Raw genomic sequence first — 21,671 nt, 5'->3', positions numbered from 1 at the left:
ACTTCCAGTTCCGGGTACTTCCGTTTGGTCTCAGCTCAGCCCCAAGGCTTTTCACGAAGGTCATAACAGAAGTATCCAAGTTCTTTCACCTAAAGGAAATTCTATTTTTTCCGTACCTAGACGATTTCCTAATAGCAGCCCCATCATCCTATCTGTTACTCCTGCAGCTCCAGACAATCCGGACCACACTTACCAACCTGGGGTGGATAATCAATACGGAAAAATCCTGTCTCATACCCTCAACCCAGATAAACTTTCTAGGATTACTGTTGGACTCGGAGAAAATGATCTCTTTTCTTCCTCTACAGAAACAAGATGGCCTGATCACGACAGTGAGAAGATTTCAGAAACAACACTTGGTCTCTTTCAGAGAGATGATGGTCATCCTGGGTCTAATGACATCCACTATCCCTTCAGTAAAATGGGCACAGTTCCACTCAAGAACCCTCCAATCATTTCTCTTAAGAACCTGGGACAAAAAACAAACATCCTTAAACAAGAAGGTAAAAATCCCTCATGCAGTAAAAACATCCTTGAATTGGTGGGCAGATCGGAAAAATCTTTTGAAAGGAGTACCCTGGAGACCATCGGATCAGGTAGTTATTACTACAGACGCCAGCCAACAAGGGTGGGGAGCCCACATAGAAGGGAAACTAGCTCAAGGCCAGTGGGGTCTCGTTCTGCAAAAAGCCTCCTCCAACAAGAGAGAATTGTCCGTGGTTTGGGAAGCCCTGAAGACATTTGCACCCTCCCTCCTACAGAGGAATGTGAAGATCTTGTCGGACAACTCTACAACAGTGGCATACCTGAACAAACAGGGCGGCACAAGAAGCCTATCGCTAGCCCTGGTGGTGACAAAAATCTTCAGTTGGGCAGAAAAGAATATTCAGTCCCTTTCAGCAGCACATGTGAGAGGAAAAGAGAATCAGGTGGCGGACTTCCTCAGCCGGGACCAGCTAAACGCAGGAGAGTGGATGCTAAACCCTCAGGTATTCAAGCAGATCTGTTCCAGGTGGGGAACGCCGAAGATCGACCTGTTCGCCAGGAGAAAAAACAGACAGGTTCCGAATTTCTACTCTCTGGCGGTAGAAGATCAACCCTTAAAGGTGGATGCGCTCTCGGTACCCTGGCCGCCAATCCTGTTATATGCATTCCCACCATTCTCCCTCATACAGCGGGTCATAGCAAAGATTTTAGAAGAAAGAGTACGAATCATCCTGATCACTCCATTTTGGCCCCGCAGATCATGGTTTCCGATCCTGAAGATTCTGGCAGGAGAAGAATTCTGGATCCTCCCTCCTCGCCCAGACCTTCTACTTCAGGGTCCGGTCTCTCATCCTCAAGTCGCCCAACTCCGTCTGACGGCCTGGAGGCTGAAAGAAACATCCTGAGGAACAAAGGTTTCTCTAGGAAAGTGATCTCCACCTTACTTCTTAGTAGGAAACCAGTCACCTCGAAAATATATCTGAGGGCCTGGAAATCCTTTCTACTCTTCGGGGAGGATAAATACGACCCATCAGGAGAACCTCAGATGTCCCTCATACTGGACTTTCTCCAAGCAGGGTTGGATAAAGGCCTCGCAGTAAGTACTTTGAAGGTTCAGATAGCAGCCTTGAGTGTATTTATGGACTGTAAACTGGCTAACATGGAAATAATAAAAAGGTTTTTTAAGGCGGCCATCAGGATTCGTCCTAGGTTAAGATCCCTAGTGCCTCCCTGGGACTTAAGCTTGGTACTGTCCAAGCTTATGTACCCTCCATTTGAGCCAATTACAGATATACCCTTAAGAATTCTTACTCTTAAGACATCATTCCTGCTAGCCATCACTACGGCCAGAAGAGTAGGCGAAATACAAGCCTTTTCTATCCTGCCTCCATACCTTTCCGTTTCAGACGACAGGATCACACTAAAACATGCTCCTGAATTCCTCCCAAAAGTAGTCTCTAAATTCCACTGCCAACAGGAAATTATCCTTCCCTCCTTTTGTTCTCAGGCAAAGAACGAAAAAGAGAGACTTTTTCATAACCTGGACGTCAGGAGATGTGTCCTCCAATACCTGGAAGCCACTAAGGAGATTAGGAAGACTAATCAACTTCTAATTCAATACCTGGGCATGTTGAAGGGGAAAGCTGCCAGCAAAACTTCAATATCAAGATGGATCAAGTCCTGTATCTATCTAGCCTACCAGACAGAGGGTGTTCCTCCTCCACCGTTTCTCAAAGCTCACTCTACCAGGGCCCTAGCCACATCCTGGGCCGAGGGTGCTTCAGCTTCCTTAGAGGACATCTGCCGTGCAGCCACATGGTCCAATCCATGTACATTTTTTAGACATTACAAGTTAGATGTTTCTGCAAATAGGGATTTAGCCTTTGGGCGGAGAGTCCTATCTGCAGTTGTCCCACCCTAGGCTATTATCCTATGTTACTTCCTCCATGTTTACTGCCGTTGTGGAGGCGTAGGGAAAAGACTTACATTACTCTTACCGGTAATCGTTTTTTCCCTTTAGCCTCCACAACGGCAGGAGGAATTCCCCCCCCCCCAAAAAAAAAAATCTACTATATTTAGATATACATTATTTAATACGTATTCATACTTATATGTGTATATTCTATTGATGAAATATATATGTTCTTCTAAGTTAGAGCAGACTGGCTCTGATATTTGTTACTTTTGTTCTTTATTAAACCTTCCTTGCATTTATCTCTGAGTACTAGGTTACTAACTGGAGAGGTAAGAGGGAGGGGGCCTTATATGGGCTGGTCCACAAAGCTGTTTTCCTGTCCCTGAGAAGGCGGGATAATCTCCATGTTTACTGGCATGTTTACTGCCGTTGTGGAGGCTAAAGGGAAAAAACGATTACCGGTAAGAGTAATGTAAGTCTTTTCCGGGATTGAGACCCTATGACGGATCTCAATCCCGGAAAATACTAACGCTAGTGTGAAAGTACCCTTACATAGTTGTTTGTTGTGACAGAGTTGTATGCCCAGACACTTTTTGATAGCTGAGTTTTCTATTATTGTGCAACACCATTTAGTTAAAAGGGTTGTCCCGGAACAAAAAATAAAAAAATAATGTTAAATCACTATTAATAGCAGTTTGAAGGTCCCCCCAGATGTTTTTAGGTATTTTTACACTTCAGCAGGGCTCCTACAGTCCTCCACTGTTTGTGTGTGTGTGGTAACTTCCTGCCGCACAGCGCAGCTTTGCGTTGTTTCAATTGTGTGTCTCCCCCTTAGACACGCCCCTAAACGCCTCCTTCCTTGCTAAGAATGTGCCCTGCCCGGTGATGTCACCGGACCAGAGGGGCGTGGCTTAGCGTGGTGTGTTACCGCCTCTCCATGCGCTCTGAATAATTAGAGGCTTACTGTGACATCACCGGGCTCCTTGCGAAGCGGAAGAAGAGGCTTCGCTATGCAGAAAGGGACCCGGTACGTCACTGACGGTGATAGAAACTGCACTTCCAACTGAAAATTTGTGAAGTGAAAAAGGGCCATCAGCAATGTCTGGTAAGGGAAGGACAGGCATGAATGTAATATTTAGGAGACCCTTGTACACATACACCAATGTCCCCAATCCCGGACAACCCCTTTAACTTTCACTGAGTTCTTTTTCCTGCAGTCCATGTGGCACGTTTTTGCTCCTCTGTATGTATGCTGAGTAGTCCACGGTAGAGCATAGTATGATTTATTTTTATTATTATTAATATTTTCCTATGATTTACCCAGGTGCCTATAGGATGTTATGGGCTTTTGTGTTCCTGATCTGTACTACACTATTATAGCTGAGCCTGTTTTTAAAGCGAACCTGTCACCATGATTTTGCGCATAGAGCTGGGGACATGGGCTGCTAGATGGCCACTAGCACATCTGCAGTACCCAGGTCCCACAGCTCTCTGCGCTTTTATTGTGTTTAAAAAACCGTTTTGAGTGATATGCAAATTACCTGATATGAGTCCTGTAGCCGGAAGATGAGTCAAGCGGAAAGGAGCCCAGCACCGCCCCGCGTCCTCCGAATCTCCTCCTTGCCGGCGGACGTCACAGAGCTGGAGCGCCGAAATCTCGCGATGCGCGAGCTAGCGCATGCGCAGTGTCGGCATCATCTTCATTCCCTGTGCTGGCATCAGCACAGGGAACGAACTACACATGCGCTAGCTCGCGCATCGCAAGATTTCGGCGCTCCAGCTCTGTGACGTCAGCCGGCAAGGAGGAGATTCGGAGGACGCGGGGCGGTGCTGGGCTCCTTTCCGCTTGACTCATCTCCGGCTACAGGACTCATATCAGGTAATTTGCATATCACTCAAAACGGTTTTTTAACACAATAAAAGCACAGAGAGCTGTGGGACCTGGGTACTGCAGATGTGCTAGTGGCCATCTAGCAGCCCATGTCCCCAGCTCTATGCGCAAAATCCTGGTGACAGGTTCGCTTTAAGAATGTTAACTACGTATATATCTGCTGAGCCATGAAATGCTAGCAGTCTCAGGGGCGAGTATCATTGAGACGGGTATTGTAGGTTGTAACATTTGTGGAGCAGATAGGCACGCAATGTGTGGAATGTTAACACTGGGGAGGGGGTGCCTTTCTGGTAGCAACGCCCTGGCTGAGCTGATCTTCACCTCCTGGTGGAACCTCCTGCAGACAGGGTGGTGAATGTTAGGAAACGTCTTGTCTGGAAGGATATATTGCTTAATTCTTTTTCCATTTTGACAAGAGAGTGTAAATTAGGATAAGGTCATCCTTCCTGTCATGGAGGTGAGTACATAGGTATTGGAGAGTGGGTGCGGCAACAGGATATGATAAGACCCATCAAAAAACTGGGGAAGGATTTCTTAACCCTTCATACAGTCTAGATGTTAGCTCTCTCACTCCATAATAATGTTTTACCCTTTTGGATTTTTAACTCTCCTAAGCTGGCCTTAAACATAAGATGTCAGGCTTCCAATGCTCTCCTATGAGCGTGATCCATGGCTTCTGCTACAGGAAGAGGGGGATAAGCCACTACCTTGCACTTTTAGGCCCCCTTCACACGGGCGAGTATTCCGCGCGGATGCGATGCGTGAGGTGACCGCATTGCACCCTCACTGAATCTGGACCCATTCATCTCTATGGGGCTGTGCACATGAGCAGTGATTTTCACGCATCACTTGTGCGTTGCGTGAAAATCGCAGCATGCTCCTCTTTGTGCGTTTTTCACATAACGCAGGCCCCATAGAAATGAATGGGGCTGCGTGAAAATCGCAAGCATCCGCAAGCAAGTGCGGATGCGGTGCGATTTTCACGCACGGTTGCTAGGAGACTATCGGGATGGGGACCCGATCATTATTATTTTCCCTTATAACAAGGTTATAAGGGAAAATAATAGCATTCTGAATACAGAATGCATAGTAAAATAGCGCTTGAGGGGTTAAAAATATAAATAAAAATTATTTAACTCACCTTAATCCACTTGCTCGCGCAGCCCGGCATCTCTTCTGCCTTCATCTTAGCTGTGTGCAGGAAAAGGACCTGTGGTGACGTCACTCCGGTCATCACATGATCCATCACCATGGTAAAAGATCATGTGACGGACCATGTGATGACCGGAGTGACGTCACCACAGGTCTTTTTCCTGCACACAGCTAAGATGAAGACAGAAGAGATGCCGGGCTGCGCGAGCAAGTGGATTAAGGTGAGTTAATTTTATTTAATTTTAAAATGGGGCTGGAGGGGTTAAAAATAAAAAATAATTTAACTCTCCTTAATCCACTTGTTCGCGCAGCCGGCTCTTCTGTCTTCATCTGTGAGGAAAAGGACCTGTGGTGACGTCACTGCGCTCATCACATGGTCCATCACCATGGTAAAAGATCATGTGATGGACCATGTGATGAGCGCAGTGATGTCACCACAGGTCCTTTTCCTCACAGATGAAGACAGAAGAGATGCCTGCTGTGCGAACAAGTGGATTAAGGGGAGTTAAATTATTATTTATTTATTTTTTAACCCCTCCAGCCCTATTTTACTATGCATTCTGTATTCAGAATGCAATTATTTTCCCTTTATAACCATGTTATAAGGGAAAATAATAAAATCTACACAACCTTGAACCTAAACCTGAACTTCTGTGAAGAAGTTCGGGTCTGGGTACCACTGTCTGTTTTTTATCACGCGCGTGCAAAAAACTGAACAACGTAACGCAATCGCAGTCAAAACTGACTGCAATTGCGTACCTACTCGCGCGGGTTTGCCGCAATGCACCCGGGACGCATCCGGACAAAAAACATGACGCCCGTGTGAAAGAGGCCTTAGACTGTCAGCAAATTGGTGACATCTATCAGTGATAAGTCTGATACTTCGCTAACTGGCACCAGAGGTATCTGGTGGGTGGTTGTTTCCCTTCTACTGACTTGAGTGTTCAGTGAACAAGGGAAAGTTGAGGTGAACTATAAGAAAATCCTTTCCTTTTGTATCCCAATCAGTTACTTCCATGGGCTTCATAATGTTTTTTACTGAGTAGAAATCATGTGTTACTGCCTTGAGGGAAACTAGCAAGAAGAGCTCCTGTCTTTGTCTCTTAGGCTCTTTTTTTTTTTTTTTTTTGTAGGTTCATGGCTTCTGTTTATGTTAGGTGTAATGGTCTGTGGTATCCGTTGTGTGATAGATACCAGAGAACCAGCAGACTCCATCAAGCTACAGTAGGTTCCATTGTGGTGGCTTTTCAGTAGAATGTTGTGATATTCTGCCCATCAAATCTGAAGGAGGTTCTTGTGGAGACTTGGTGGGCCTGGGGTATAGCAGAAATTTGTAAAATACTGCACAGACCTTTACGCTGGCTTTTGTTCGCTTGTACTAACTTTCATCGTATCTTATCTTCACAGAAAGACCTCCTCACTGCTTTTGAAGATGGAGACCGACAAACATTCTTTGAGAAGTGGAATGAACATGTCCCGCTAGAGACCCGCAGCAATGATCCTTTGGCACAAAAGCTAGAATTTTACCTTCATATCCACTTTGCCATATTTCCCTTAAAAAATAACACAGGGCGAATTGTAAGTCTGTAACCATATGACCCTTTTTTTTTTTTTTTTTTTTCTTTAAATATTGTTAAATGGATCCTGTCACTTGTAAGGGATCTCAATCATAGACTTCTCCTCTGACAATGGGGTTCAAGTCTAAAAGGTGCTTTATTTTGGCACTTCAACACCATCACTCATAAACATCGAAAATAAACACCTGCCTGTCTGGGCTCTACCTAATACATGTGTTCTCTCTACCTCGTCTATAGAGCGCCATTCACACATGGGATTAGATCCGGCTTCCTTAGCCATATATGGTCCAGCAGCCTCCATGCTGTGGCCACACCAGTACCCTTGGGAGGAGATGGTCCAGAAGTCCTCCTGACTCTGACCGTGCGACCCTCTTTCCGTAGGCGTCGCTGGGCCCCCCAAACTTCAAGCTTTACAAAGCCTCGTGGCCCCTCAGCCCTCCTGGCTGAGATCACACAGAGCCTCTTGGGCTTCCTCAGCCTTTCTCCCTCCATTGTCATACACAGAGGGTTGTTTTATCCCTCCTTGATTACAGCAGCAGGCCTCACCTGCAATCACCTCCGGCAAAAGACAATACATGTAGTGGAAGAGTGTATACTGGCAGATCCCACTATCAAACCTTTCCCCCAGTCCACATGAAATCCAGCCCAGAACAACATCTAGACAAAGCTGTCTTAGCAAACTACACTTTGCTGAAACCACTGCAGCTTTCTGCATTTCAGTCATCACACCCAGCTGAGGTATCTGGGTGGGATATACATGCCTCCCAGCACTTATACTGTACACATCACCACACACTTTAAACATGGTGTCTGAGATGAAGGCGGTATGTGAAAGAGCAGGGGGGGCTGGGCAGATCGATATATAGTTTTATGGGAAAAGATTCAGTCTAAGGCCTCATGCACACAACCGTATCTTTTTTTCCATTCAGCAAATCGCAGATCCGCAAACACAGATTTCGGCTGTGTGCATGCTGCCATTTTCGTTTTCACTTCAATAGAAATGTCCTATCCTTGTCCGTATATGTTCTGTCTTTTTTTGCTTGGCTGCGGAGTGGACATGCGGATGCAGACGGCACAGTGTGTGCACGGTGTCCTGAGGATAGGTCATCAATATATATGGCTGCACAACCTCTTTAATGTACATTTTGTAAGTCGCAGATTCAGCTGCAAATCCCCTTTCCGACCAAATCTGTGACAGGTATATCTGAAAATAAATGACCCCCATGGTCCGCAGAGAAGCTGTAGAAACAAAATGATTGGTAATAAGACCTATCACCATTTTATATGCATTGATAACAGTTTCGTTTTTTGTAAGATGCAGTTGTGCAAACCAAGGTTGGGGGTCTACACTTTAGATTATACACTTCCTGTGCTGTGGCCTTGTGTGGTCCATGTCTCATATCTGACAAGTGAGTGCTATCAGTCTTAGGAGTGGTCTGTTTTTCTTGGCTTCTAATAAATGGCTACTCACATCCTTGTCATGGTAATATTTAATGGTCTATTGTCTGTGATTCTTGATGTCCTATCCTCCCACTTGACTATATTGTCTTGCACCTCCCTCACATTTCCTGTTAAGAAAGATGACATAACCACTAATTTCTCCATCAGATACACATAATCAGATAAATAATAGTAACAGTAATAATATATTAGGCACAAGTGCAATGTGGTATACACCTACATCTGTAAAAGTGTACCAGGGGGTTGCCTGGCGCGGAGAGATAAGACTTAAAGGTGTTCTAATCTGAAATCCTGACCTACTTTTCCCTCCACTTCTAAGGGTCCTTTCACACGTCCGTGTGTGTTTTGCGGATCCACGGATTTGTGGATCCGCAAAACACTGACATTGGCGATGTGCGTTCGGCATTTTGCGGACCGCACATCGCCGGCACCTAATAGAAAATGCCTATTCTTGTCCGCAATTGCGGACAAGAATAGGACATGTTCTATTTTTTTCGGGATCGGAATTGCGGACCCGGAAGTGCGGATCCGCAATTCCGGATCCAGGCAGCACATCGTGCTGCCCCATAGAAATAAATGGGTCCGCAATTCTGTTCCGCAAAATGCGGAATGAAATTGCGGACGTGTGAATGGACCCTAAAAGTGGGGAGGCTCACCATATGCTGTAAATTTTGACTAAATGTCATAAAAATATGCACCAAATATCGCACACAGGCATGACTTGTGACCATGAATTTTGTGGGAGAAGTTTTGGAGTAAGTATAATGCATTGAAGAACTTTAATTAAATGGTATGTCCATTTTTATGAAGTGCTGGCCTGTCCTCAGGATTGGCCACCAGCTGATCGGTGTGGATCTGACACCCTGCACCTCCACTGATGAGCTGTTTGGCTATAGCTCCGGCCCTGGAAGCAGCTAACTCCTCTATGCAGTGTACTCTCTAATTGATATGGAGAGAGATAAGATGAACGCTAAAGACATATCGCTAGGATATGTCATTATTGTCAGGTAGGTGCAGGTCCCAGCATGGTGTCCCCGAAGTGAAGGAGAGTACTTTGGGCATGCACAGCCACCTCTTCATTCACCACTATGAGAATGCTATTTTCAGAACTCGCATAGTGGTGAATGGAGGGTGGCCGCGCATGCGTGGCTGACCTCTGTTCACTTTCGGGGTCCCATTCTTGAAATAAGAATGGGTTCCAGATGTGGGACCCGCTTCTATCTGAAGTTGATGGCATATCCTAGCAAAATGGGAATACTCCTTTAATGTCTAAACCCATACAGAGACAGGGTGAAGGTGTGTAATATCCCTAGCACCCCTCCAGCCCCCCATACAGGTTAGCACTGGTGCCTTGCAGGGTCCTAGGTCAAATCTGCATGCAGTGTGTATGTTCTCGCCGTGTTTGCAGGGCTGTCCTCCCACACTCAAAAGACAAACTGTAACCTAGAGCTCCATTGGGGACAGTGAGTAGTAATCCTAATGACAATGTAGTAAAGTACTGCGGAATGTCGGCGCTATAGAAGTAGTATTTTATTAATGCATACAATATATTTTACATGAGATCATAATGTGTAATGTGTTTCTATATAGGACCGTGCTGACTGCGAAGAGCGGATTTCTCATTTTAAAACCTACTTGGAAACCAGTGGGGCGGCACTGAGCCAGACAACAGAATTCCTTCCATTCTATGCCCTTCCCTTTGTTCCTAATCCAGCCGCTCATCCATCCTTCAGAGACCTTTTCCAGGTAACTAATAGAAGTACACTGCATAGAGAAACTGAACTGGCAGCCCTATTAGAATAATACCCATTAGCTGGGATGAGAAGCTAATTGCAGATAGTTACATAACACGGGTGCCAGAGGCTTTCCAGTCACTTGATGTTAGTGTTGTATTAGTATTCTAATGACTGATGGGCACTCCAGTTAGGAAATGAGGCCAGAGCACTGCAGGAAACGAACAAGAGAGGTTCCTTGTAGAGCATGTAGAGGCTCTTGACCTGTTGCGCCCCCTCTCGTACACAGTCGCTCTTAAGGAACTGCTGCCCAGGACCTGCCATTACATCCCAATACTAAGTATTTTATATGTTCTGCGCATACTAGTTTACAGAACCCATTTCTTTAACATGGGCGCTTCTAGTTCCGTCAATCCAATAGCCTTATTCAGTTAAAGAAGTTCTTTGCAGTATCTTTTTGCGACTACCATCTCCCTTATTGTTTAGGCATTATTCATTGCTTGCACACTATACAGAACCATATTTCTAAATCCTCAGCTTTCCAGCATTCCTTCAACTGAGTCATCAGACCCCTTCTCGCTATCTGTGGGGTTACTGAGCTTTTGTGAGGATAACTGGTGGTTTGTGATGTCTGGGATGTAAGTTCCTTACACACAATATTCCATTGCTTGTCACACTGAGATCATCCATCTGATCCTGTGTCATTCCCTTTACATCAGTATTACCGATACGGCAATGTCTCATCTCTCCTTTCTAGCTGTTAGTTTATAAGACCGAAAAAAGACATTTGTCCACCCAGTTCGGCCTGTCATCCTGCAAGTTGATCCAGAGGAAGGCAAAAAGAAAACTGAGGTAGAAGCCAATTTTCCCCACTTAAGGGGAAAAAAATTCCTTCCCGACTCCAATCAGGCAATCAGAATAACTCCCTGGATCAACGACCCCTCTCTAGTAGCTATAGCCTGTAATATTATTACACTCCAGAAATACATCCAGGCCCCTCTTGAATTCCTTTATTGTACTCACCATCACCACCTCCTCAGGCAGAGAGTTCCATAGTCTCACTGCTCTTACCGTAAAGAACCCTTTTCTATGTTTGTGTACAAACCTTCTTTCCTCCAGACGCAGAGGATGTCCCCTCATCACAGTCACAGTCCTGGGGATAAATAGATGATGGGATAGATCTCTGTACTGACCCCTGATAAATTTATACATATTATTAGATCTCCCCTCAGTCGTCTTTTTTTCTAAAGTGAATAACCCTAATGTTGATAATCTTTCAGGGTACTGTAGTTGCCCCATTCCAGTTATTACTTTAGTTGCCCTCCTCTGAACCCTCTCCAGCTCTGTTATGTCTGCCTTGTTCACAGGAGCCCAGAACTGTACAAAGTACTCTATGTGTGGTCTGACTAGTGATTTGTCAAGTGGTAGGACTATGTTCTCATCACGGGCATCTAATCTATGCCCATTTTGATGCAACCAATTCTTATTGGCCTTGGCAGCAGCTGCCTGACACTGGTTTTTACAGCATAGTTTGCGGTTCACTAAAATTCCTAGGTCCTTTTTCCATGTCAGTGTTACCCAGTGTTTTACCATTTAGTACACTGCTCAAAAAAATAAAGGGAACACTTAAACAACACAATGTAACTCCAAGTCAATCACACTTCTGTGAAATTAAACTGTCCACTTAGGAAGCAACACTGAGTGACAATCAATTTCACATGCTGTTGTGCAAATGGGATAGACAACAGGTGGAAATTATAGGCAATTAGCAAAACACCCCCAATAAAGGAGTGGTTCTGCAGGTGGTGACCACAGACCACTTCTCAGTTCCTATGCTTCCTGGCTGATGTTTTGTTCACTATTGAATGCTGGCGGTGCTTTCACTCTAGTGGTAGCATGAGACGGAGTCTACAACCCACACAAGTGGCTCAGGTAGTGCAGCTTATCCAGGATGGCACATCAATGCGAGCTGTGGCAAGAAGGTTTGCTGTGTCTGTCAGCGTAGTGTCCAGAGCATGGAGGCGCTACCAGGAGACAGGCCAGTACATCAGGAGACGTGGAGGAGGCCGTAGGAGGGCAACAACCCAGCAGCAGGACCGCTACCTCCGCCTTTGTGCAAGGAGGAACAGGAGGAGCACTGCCAGAGCCCTGCAAAATGACCTCCAGCAGGCCACAAATGTGCATGTGTCTGCTCAAACGGTCAGAAACAGACTCCATGAGGGTGATATGAGGGCCCGACGTCCACAGGTGGGGGTTGTGCTTACAGCCCAATACCGTGCAGGACGTTTGGCATTTGCCAGAAAACACCAAGATTGGCAAATTCGCCACTGGCGCCCTGTGCTCTTCACAGATGAAAGCAGGTTCACACTGAGCACATGTGACAGAGTCTGAAGACGTCGTGGAGAACTTTCTGCTGCCTGCAACATCCTACAGCATGACCGGTTTGGCATTAGGTCAGTAATGGTGTGGGGTGGCATTTCTTTGGAGGGCCGCACAGCCCTCCATGTGCTCGCCAGAGGTAGCCTGACTGCCATTAGGTACCGAGATGAGATCCTCAGACCCCTTGTGAGACCATATGCTGGTGCGGTTGGCCCTGGGTTCCTCCTAATGCAAGACAATGCTAGACCTCATGTGGCTGGAGTGTGTCAGCAGTTCCTGCAAGACGAAGGCATTGATGCTATGGACTGGCCCGCCCATTCCCCAGACCTGAATCCAATTGAGCACATCTGGGACATCACGTCTCGCTCTATCCACCAATGTCACGTTGCACCACAGACTGTCCAGGAGTTGGCAGGTGCTTTAGTCCAGGTCTGGGAGGAGATCCCTCAGGAGACCGCCCGCCACCTCATCAGGAGCATGCACAGGCGTTGTAGGGAGGTCATACAGGCACGTGGAGGCCACACACACTACTGAGCCTCATTTTGACTTGTTTTAAGGACATTACTTCAAAGTTGGATCAGCCTGTAGTGTGTTTTTCCACTTTAATTTTGAGGGTGACTCCAAATCCAGACCTCCATGGGTTAAAAAATTTGATTTCCATTTTTTTTTTTTTTTTTTTTTGTGATTTTGTTGTCAGCACATTCAACTATGTAAAGAACAAAGTATTTCAGAAGAATATTTAATTAATTCAGATCTAGGATGTGTTATTTTTGTGTTCCCTTTATTTTTTTGAGCAGTGTATGTACTGGTGACTTGCATTATTCCTTTCCATGTGCATAACCTTACATTTGTCAGTGTTAAACCTCATCTGCCACTTCTCTGCCCAAGCCTCCAATCTATCCAGATCCATCTGTAGCAGTATACTGTCCTCTTCAGTGTTAATTACTTTACACAGTTTAGTGTCATCTGAACATATTGATACTTTACTATGCAAGTCTTCTACAAGATCATTAATAAATATATTGAAGAGAATAGGACCCAATACTGACCCCTGAGGTACTCCACTAGTGACAGTGACCCAATCTGAGTGTGTACCGTTAATAACCACCCTCTGTTTTCTATCATTGAGCCAGTTACTTACCCACTTACAGACGTTTTCTCCCAGTCCAAGCATTATCATTTTATATACTAACCTTTTCATACGGTACAGTGTCAAATGCTTTGGATAAGTCCAGATATACGACATCCATTGATTAGCCGCGGTCAAGTCTAGAACTTGCCTCCTCATAGAAACTGATTAACTAAATTAGTTTGACATGACCGATCCCTCATGAAGCCATGCTGATATGGCGTTATTTGCTTATTTTCATTGAGGTACTTCAAGATAGCATCTCTTAGAAAACCTTCAAACAGTTTTCCCACGAGAGATGTTAAAATTACCGGCCTATAGTTTCCGGGCTCTGTTTTTGGACCCATTTTGAATATTGGCACCACATTTGCTATGCGCCAATCCTGTGGAACACTCCGTCAGTATAGAGTCCTTAAATATCAGAAATAAGGGTCTGGCTATGACATTACTTAATTCTCTTAGGATATGGGGGTGTATGCCATCTGGTCCTGGCGATTTGTCTATTTTAATCTTTTTAAGTCGCTGATGTACTTCTTCCTGGGTCAGACAGGGCACTTTTAATGGGGATCTGACAGTTTATTTTCCTCAGTGAATACAGTGTAGAAAAAATATTTAATAGCTTTGCTTTCTCCTCATCGCTCTCTGCAACTCCCCCCTCATCACTCTGTAGAGGGCCGACACCTTCAGATTTATACTTTTTACCATTTATATAATTGAAGAACATTTTAGGGTTAGTTTTGCTCTCTTTGGCAATTAATCTCTCGGTTTCTAGTTTGGCTGCTTTTATTAGTTTTTTACATATTCTATTTTTTTCCTTTTATAGTTTTTCAGTGCTTCTTCTCGACCCTCCTGTTTTAGTGAGATAAATGCTTTCTTTTTGTCATTTATTGCTTTCTTTACAGTTCTATTTATCCACATTGGTTTTTTTTCTTGTTCCTTAACCTTTTATTCCCATAATGTATCTACCTCTCACAATTTGATTTTAGGATGGTTTTAAAAATATCCCATTTTGTGGCTGTATTTTTATTTTTGAGCACCTTGTCCCAGTTAGATAGGCCTATGACCTCTCTTAAGCTACTTTCACATTCGCATTCCGTCATGGATCTGTACAGACGGATCCGTTCAGATAATACAACCGCATGCATCCGTTCAGAACGGTTCCGTTTGTATTATCTTTAACATAGCCAAGACGGATCTGTCTTGAACACCATTGAAAGTCAATTGAGGACGGATCCGTTTTCTATGGTTTCATAGAAAACTGATTGGTCCCCATTAATTTACATTGTGTGTCAGAACGGATCCGTTTGGCTCAGTTTCGTCAGACGGACACTAAAATGCTGCAAGCAGCGATTTGGTGTCCGCCTCCAAAGCGGAATGGAGACGGAACGGAGGCAAACTGATGCATTCTGAGCGGATCCTTTTCCATTCAGAATGCATTAGGGCAAAACTGATCCGTTTTGGACCGCTTGTGAGAGCCCTGAACAGATCTCACAAACGGAAAGCCAAAACGCCAGTGTGAAAGTAGCCTTAGTTGACTAAATTTTGGCTAAATGTTTCTAATGTATATATTTTTGGTTTATTCCCAGGGTTCTTGGGCTCCTGAGCTAAAGTCTAGGTTGGAGAAGTTCCTATCGATGACTCTTAAGGCTGGAAGTACTCCTCGTCTTGTTACACTATATGTATCCTTTGTAAATTTTGGAATCTGGAGGCAAGAAATGTTACATCGTCAAAAGGGATTTCATTTATTTTATTTATTACTTTCACCTACAGGATGTTCTCCTTTTAGCTTTACATTTTGAACAGTATTCCACAATAAAAGTATGTATGCTGCTCTTACACTGGGTAAAATATGTTTAATTCCTGCCAGGACTCTTATAGGGGTTTTCTGGATCATCGATAGCTGATCGTTGGGAGTCCAACACCCTACACCCCACCAATCATTTAATAGGAATGATTACCAGCTACTGTCCTAGCTCTATTTGACTGTTGAAACACAATTGCAAAACATTTCTAAAAGTTTCCAGCATCACGAGGTGTCAGAGTTTATTGAGGCAGTTTAGATTGGCATGTAACAGGTAATGGTGCCTTTTGTGGGTCCGTTAGTCATAATATATCACATTAAGAGCCCATTCAGACAACCGTACGGCCGACATACCTCTGTTGTGGACCACAAACAGCGGGTCCGAAAAACACAGGCACGGCTGTGTGAACTCCGTGCTGCGGTGCAGGCCCACTGACCTCAACGGGTCCACGATCCGCAATAGACAGGACACGTCCTATCTCTTGCTATGTGGAGGTACAGACCCAGAAGCCCACGGAAGGGCTTCCGAGTGTTTCCGCAGGCTTTCAATCTGTGCCTATGCACCGCAAAAGATAGGACATGTCCTATGTTTTACCGTATGTTGCATATCGCCGACCCATTCAAGTCAATGGGTATGTACCGATTGCATTGCACAACACGGGCACGGTGGCTTTACGGTCATCTGAATGGGTCCTTACGAAGACATGAATAACTTAAAATAAAGTATTAACCCAAACCACAGTTGGGTAGGGACTGAGCCATCGAAACATAGCGCTAATTAGAAGAAACCAGAAACTAGAAAACTATATAAATTATCCCAATATAGCCCAAAGAAGGGATGAATACAAAGTATCCATATCACTATATCAATGCAAGGGATCCAACTACATTAGTATCGTGCACCAAGTTGTAACCTATTGTAACCATAGAACTCTTTTATATCATTTTACTATACTTATTACAAAGAGAATCCCAGAATCTAGTCTGTAACTTATCAGAATGCTTCCTGATCTATCAGTATTCTAGCATGATCCCCTCCTCTAACAAGTCTAATTACTCTTTTCTATCAGTCCCTCAAAATTTGAAGCCAAATATATTGCCTAGATGGATAGCAGTAAAATGCTGGGAGACGCAGGAAGGGTTAGAGGCCCCTGTAGGAACTGCATCTGACAGACGTATATGCACCTTTAAAGGGCAAGTTGTGCATGCGACAGATTGGAGTTTCTAGGTATACAACATATTCAGTGTTACAATTTATATATGTATTCTGTCCCCACTGCTGGAGAAGTCACCACTGCCGCTTGATTGACAGCGGGACATCCCGCCCTTCCCTGAAAGTCGCCGCTCCCCTGTTAGTTTGCGCTTGTCTTTTCTGTATGTCGCTCTTGTGGCGATTCATGTAATGCCAGATTGGTTCAGCAGGAACATGGCGACACAATACAGCTGCAGAGTGGTGAACAAAGAGCTTTCCATGCTGTACATAGTAATATAAGGGGCTGCACTTGTGAGATGAAAACAAGTGCTCTTGTCCAACATACACATATAATCCAAGACTAGATGAAAGGCGATAAGGGAACCTTAGACGTTGTATAGTACTTTTCCTCAGCGTTTCGAAATCCAGAAAGAGAGTGGCCAGAACAGCAAAGGTGAGGACAATGTCTATTTTCAGTTTTTCTTCTTACTGTACAGAACTAATATTTCAAGACGTATTGGTTGTGCTTATTAAAGAGAGGGGAAAAGTATCTAAAAGGAGTGCAGTCAGCGTCAGAGTAAAACCTCTTTTGTAACAGGTTTTGTCACAAGGAACAGGTTTGACAAATATTCTTAAAGGGGTTTTCCACTTTGCATCTACATCTTTTAAAACGAGTGGCATTTATCATGTAGAAGAAGTTAATACAAGGCACTTACTAATGTATTGTGATTATCCATATTGTCTCCTTTACTGGCTGGATTCATTTTTCCATCACATTATATACTGCTTGTTTCCATGGTTACGACCAGCGTTTTTCTTTTCCGGCACTGAGTTCCGTCCTAGGGGCTCTATAAAGAACTGATCAGTTTTATCCTAGTGCGTTCTGAATGGAGAGAAATCCGTTCAGGATGTCTTCAGTTCAGTCACTGAACGGCGTTTTGGACGGAGGAAATACCGCAGCATGCTGCGGTTTGATCTCTGTCCAAAATACCGGATCAGTTGCTGGATCTGGCATTAATTTACATAGAAATGTATTAGTGCCGGATCCGGCATTAAAAATACCGCAATGTCTGATCTGTCTGGAGAGACGGATCCGTTCTTGCAATGCATTTGTAAGAAAGATCTGCATCCGGATCAGTCTACAAAAGCTGTCCGTTGCATGCAGATTGCCGGATCACTCTGCCGCAAGTGTGAAAGTACCCTAAGTGGCTTGTATTAACTTTTTCTATGTAATAAATGCTATTTGCTGAAGTGAGAGAACCCCTTTAACCCCTAGATGACCCTGTGATTTTTTTTTATTTTTCGTTTTCGTTTTTTTTACTCCCTGCTTTCACAGAGCCATAGCTTGTCTCGAGACAAGTACTTTCTAATGGCACTATTTAATATTGCATATGATGTAGTGGGGAGCTGGAAAAATAATCCAAATGGTGTGGAATTGGGAAACACAATGCAATTCTGCCACAGTTTTATGTTTTTTTTTGTTACGGCATTCCCTATGCGGTAAAACTGACCAGTTACTTCTATTCTCAGTATGATTGCAACGATAACCCACTTGTATGATTTTTTTTTTTTTTTTTTAATACTGAAAAAAAATTATAAACTTTTGTAAAAAATGTATTTATTATTTTTATTGTCATGTTCTAATCCCTATAACTTTTTTATATTTATGTCTATGGAGGTGTGACTTTTTGATCACTTTTTTATAAAAAAAAGGTGAAGTGACAAAAAAAAAAATTGTATTTGCCATTTAGTTTTGTTTTTTTTCCATTGCACCTTTTGCCATATAGGATAAATCTTGTTATATTTAAATAGTATGGGGGTCTTTGGATGTGGCAATGCCTATGATGGTTTTTAATTTAATTTTTGGGAAGGGGGAGTGATTAAAAATAAATCTCTCTCTCTCTCTATATATATATATATATATATATATATATATATATATATATATATATATATATATATATATATATTTTATAAAGAGAAAATATATAAAAGTTCAAAACATTTTTTAGTTTTTTTCATGTCACCCTAGGTGACTATAACCAGCATTAATTAGATTGGCAATTGTACTCTATGATGGCTATTTATTTATCCTTCACAGAACACTTCATTCAATGTATTTCAATACAGTGCTGCCATCTGCATGCCTGTATTGGAATATACCAGTGATAGGTATCGCAGCCTGCTTGAGGGTCTGAGCTATCAATGTAATGTAACAGCTTCCCCGATCTCAGCTGAGGGAGGCTATCGCTGTAGCACACGGCTCCCGCATCTTCACCGCTCAGATGCCATGGTCACATTTGACCATGGAATTTGAGGGGTTAAATGTGTAAGATCAGCCTTTATGACCTATGACAGACATTAGGCCTGGGACATTAGCCCTGTTTGAAACAACAGAAACCTGGCGGCTATGGCACCTGCTACACACGGGTGCAGGCACCTTCTTTAAAGTGATGACTTCCATTAGAAGCTAGCTGTCATTTTGTAGTGTATTTCTTTTACCTTTATTTCTCCTATCTTCCGTTCTGGGCTGTGGTCACATGACCATGTCCATGTCCATGCTAACGACCCGTTACTTTGAATGACTGACTGGGTCTTGAGGAAAGACAAATACAAACCATGCTGCGATTTCCCAGCCCGGACCAGTGATTGTCCATGTGGAGATACCAGTTCATTTCAATGGGTCAGTGTTCAATCCCGGTGCTGTCCATTCTAACCTCAGACAGCACCCATACAGAAACATCGCTTATGTGAAATCCGCCTCGTGAAGGTGATAAATGTGCGGAGTTCGGCTGATGCCTACTGTTTCTTTGTTGGCACACAGTCACCCATGAAATACTGTTCAGTATTTTTCTAGTGCAGGTGGGGGTGCAAAAGAAGCCATTTTGTTGCCTGTTAAAGGAGTTGTCTCCCAAATGCAGTTTATTTTACTCTGAAATTGTGCAAAACAAATGTTTTTAATTGTAAATCGTAAAAAGAAATGCTGTGTCTAGATATTGCTGTTACACACTTGTTATTGTGCCCCCTGGTGTTCTTGGAATATCCATCCGATTCTTAGGCTACTTTCACACTTGCGTTTAGGGCGGATCCATCATGGCAAACCTATTACCATAATACAACTGCATGCATCCGTTTGTATCATCTGTAACATAGCCGAAATTAATCCGTCATGAACTCCATTGAAAGTCAATGGGAGACGGATCTGTTTTCTATTGTGTCAGAGAAAACGGATCCGTCCCCATTGACTTGCATTGTGTGCCAGGACGGATCCGCTTGGCTCAGTTTCGTCAAGCAGGCAGCGGTGTCCGACTCCAGAGCGGAATGGAGACTGAACGGAGGCAAACTGATGCATTCTGAGCGGATCCTTTTCCATTCAGAATGCTTTAAGGGCAAAACTGATCCGTTTCGGACCGCTTGTGAGAGCCCTGAACGGATCTCACAAACGGAAAGCCAAAACGCGAGTGTGAAAGTAGCCTTAATTGGTGGTCACTCGTGTGCAGTAGCTCAGACCACTGAGATCCTCTTGTACATGGGACTGCTGGTCTGCAGGTCAGATAGTAAGAATCGGCGGCTTCTTGTTGCCAGAACTGGACAAATTAGGTGAAGAATATCTCCACACGGGAGCATTTTTTAAGAATTAAGCCAATTGAAAACGTATGTTTTGCGGGATCCAACAGAGTAAATGAATATTTCGTAGTGGAACAACCTGCGGCTCGTTCTGTTTTCCCTGGCTTTTGTAAATGGAGGCTAGGCTATTTCAACAAAGTGGTTTGTCTGCAAGATACTTACATGACCTGCTAGAGATGGAGCCAAATATTTAACTGAGGCAATGCAGGAGGCCTTCATGTATTACAGAATGTTTGACGTGCTTATCTGCACATTCTATGTTTTACAGATATTCTAATATGTTTATTTTAACTGAATGCAGCTTACTAATATAAACGTATTACAGGTTCTTACATTGTGGAGAAATACCCGCTTGTCCTTTAAAGTCTGATCCATAGACCGCACACATTACTGCTGCCCTGAACGTGGCCACCGATGGAGGAGCATGTGACCAGACACATGCATCCACCTCCATCATTAAAAGAAAACGTGGATGGGGAAACTAGCGCATGTGCCGCGTATTTCAGGGGGGGAGGCTGATGGACAAGTTGGACAGCAGTGCTGTGTGCTCCACTGAAAAGGTTACTGACGAGAGGACTTCGCTTTAGGCTACATGCACACGACCGTTCCGTTTTTTTTGCGGTCCGCAAAAATGCCTTGCGCAATTTACGGAACGGGCGACCCATTGTAGTAATGCCTATTCTTGTCTGCAAAACTGATTTTATATTTTTATATATATATATATATATATATATATATATATATATATATATTTTTTATTTATTTATTTATTTTTATTTTTTTTGCGGGGCCACGGAACGGAGCAAAGGACGCGGACAGCACATGGAGTGCTGTCCGCATCTTTTGCGGCCCCATTGAAGTGAATGGGTCCGCACCCGAGCCGCAAAAACTGCGGCTCGGATGCGGACCCGAAAAACGGTTGTGTGCATGAGGCCTTACAATGAGATCAGTGCCAAACTTGTAATAAGTTTATATTAGTCGGTTTCATACATTTCTCCCTTTAAATGATCCAACACCACGACTAGCTGTGAGGAGGACAATGAGTTAACTTCTAGGTCTGCGAAGAAGAGATTATTGGGAAGCAAGCCACGGTTTGAGAAAAAACAGCTTTTTGGAACATTAAAATGATGATTATCAGACAGTGTTGGGAGAGAAGTATGCCGTGGTTACAAGGAAAATTCTGACCTTAAGACGAATTCATTGCCGTACGTTCAGTCCGTGTTCCATCCGCATATTTCTTGTCAAAAATAAGAATAATTCCAGCAGGTGGAAAATGGAAAGCTTCTTTCAAAAGAACCATGGCCCATAAAACAGCGATGTGAAGGTGC

The 21,671-nt window shown here is 43.8% G+C and overlaps 1 protein-coding gene across 4 annotated transcripts in view; it reads left to right on the top strand.

Moving 5' to 3' along the window:
* Positions 1 to 21,671, top strand: part of ARMC9 (armadillo repeat containing 9) — a 154,196-nt gene that overhangs the window by 18,463 nt on the left and 114,062 nt on the right. For 3 of the 4 annotated variants that reach the window (XM_040428453.1, XM_040428451.1, XM_040428452.1), the window contains exons 4-7: positions 6,852 to 7,022; positions 10,073 to 10,228; positions 15,310 to 15,402; positions 17,146 to 17,170. In XM_040428453.1, coding sequence (XP_040284387.1) covers positions 6,852 to 7,022; positions 10,073 to 10,228; positions 15,310 to 15,402; positions 17,146 to 17,170 — 445 coding nt within the window. Of the gene's footprint in view, positions 1 to 4,637; positions 4,750 to 6,851; positions 7,023 to 10,072; positions 10,229 to 15,309; positions 15,403 to 17,145; positions 17,171 to 21,671 lie in introns of those variants that run through there. The other variant, XM_040428454.1, reaches the window with a different exon arrangement.

Source organism: Bufo bufo, chromosome 4 (assembly GCF_905171765.1).
Source record: "Bufo bufo chromosome 4, aBufBuf1.1, whole genome shotgun sequence".
In the NCBI taxonomy this organism is placed as follows: Eukaryota; Metazoa; Chordata; class Amphibia; order Anura; family Bufonidae; genus Bufo; species Bufo bufo.
The sequence above is the reverse complement of the archived record's forward strand: the minus strand, read 5'-3'. Positions and strand labels throughout refer to the sequence as shown.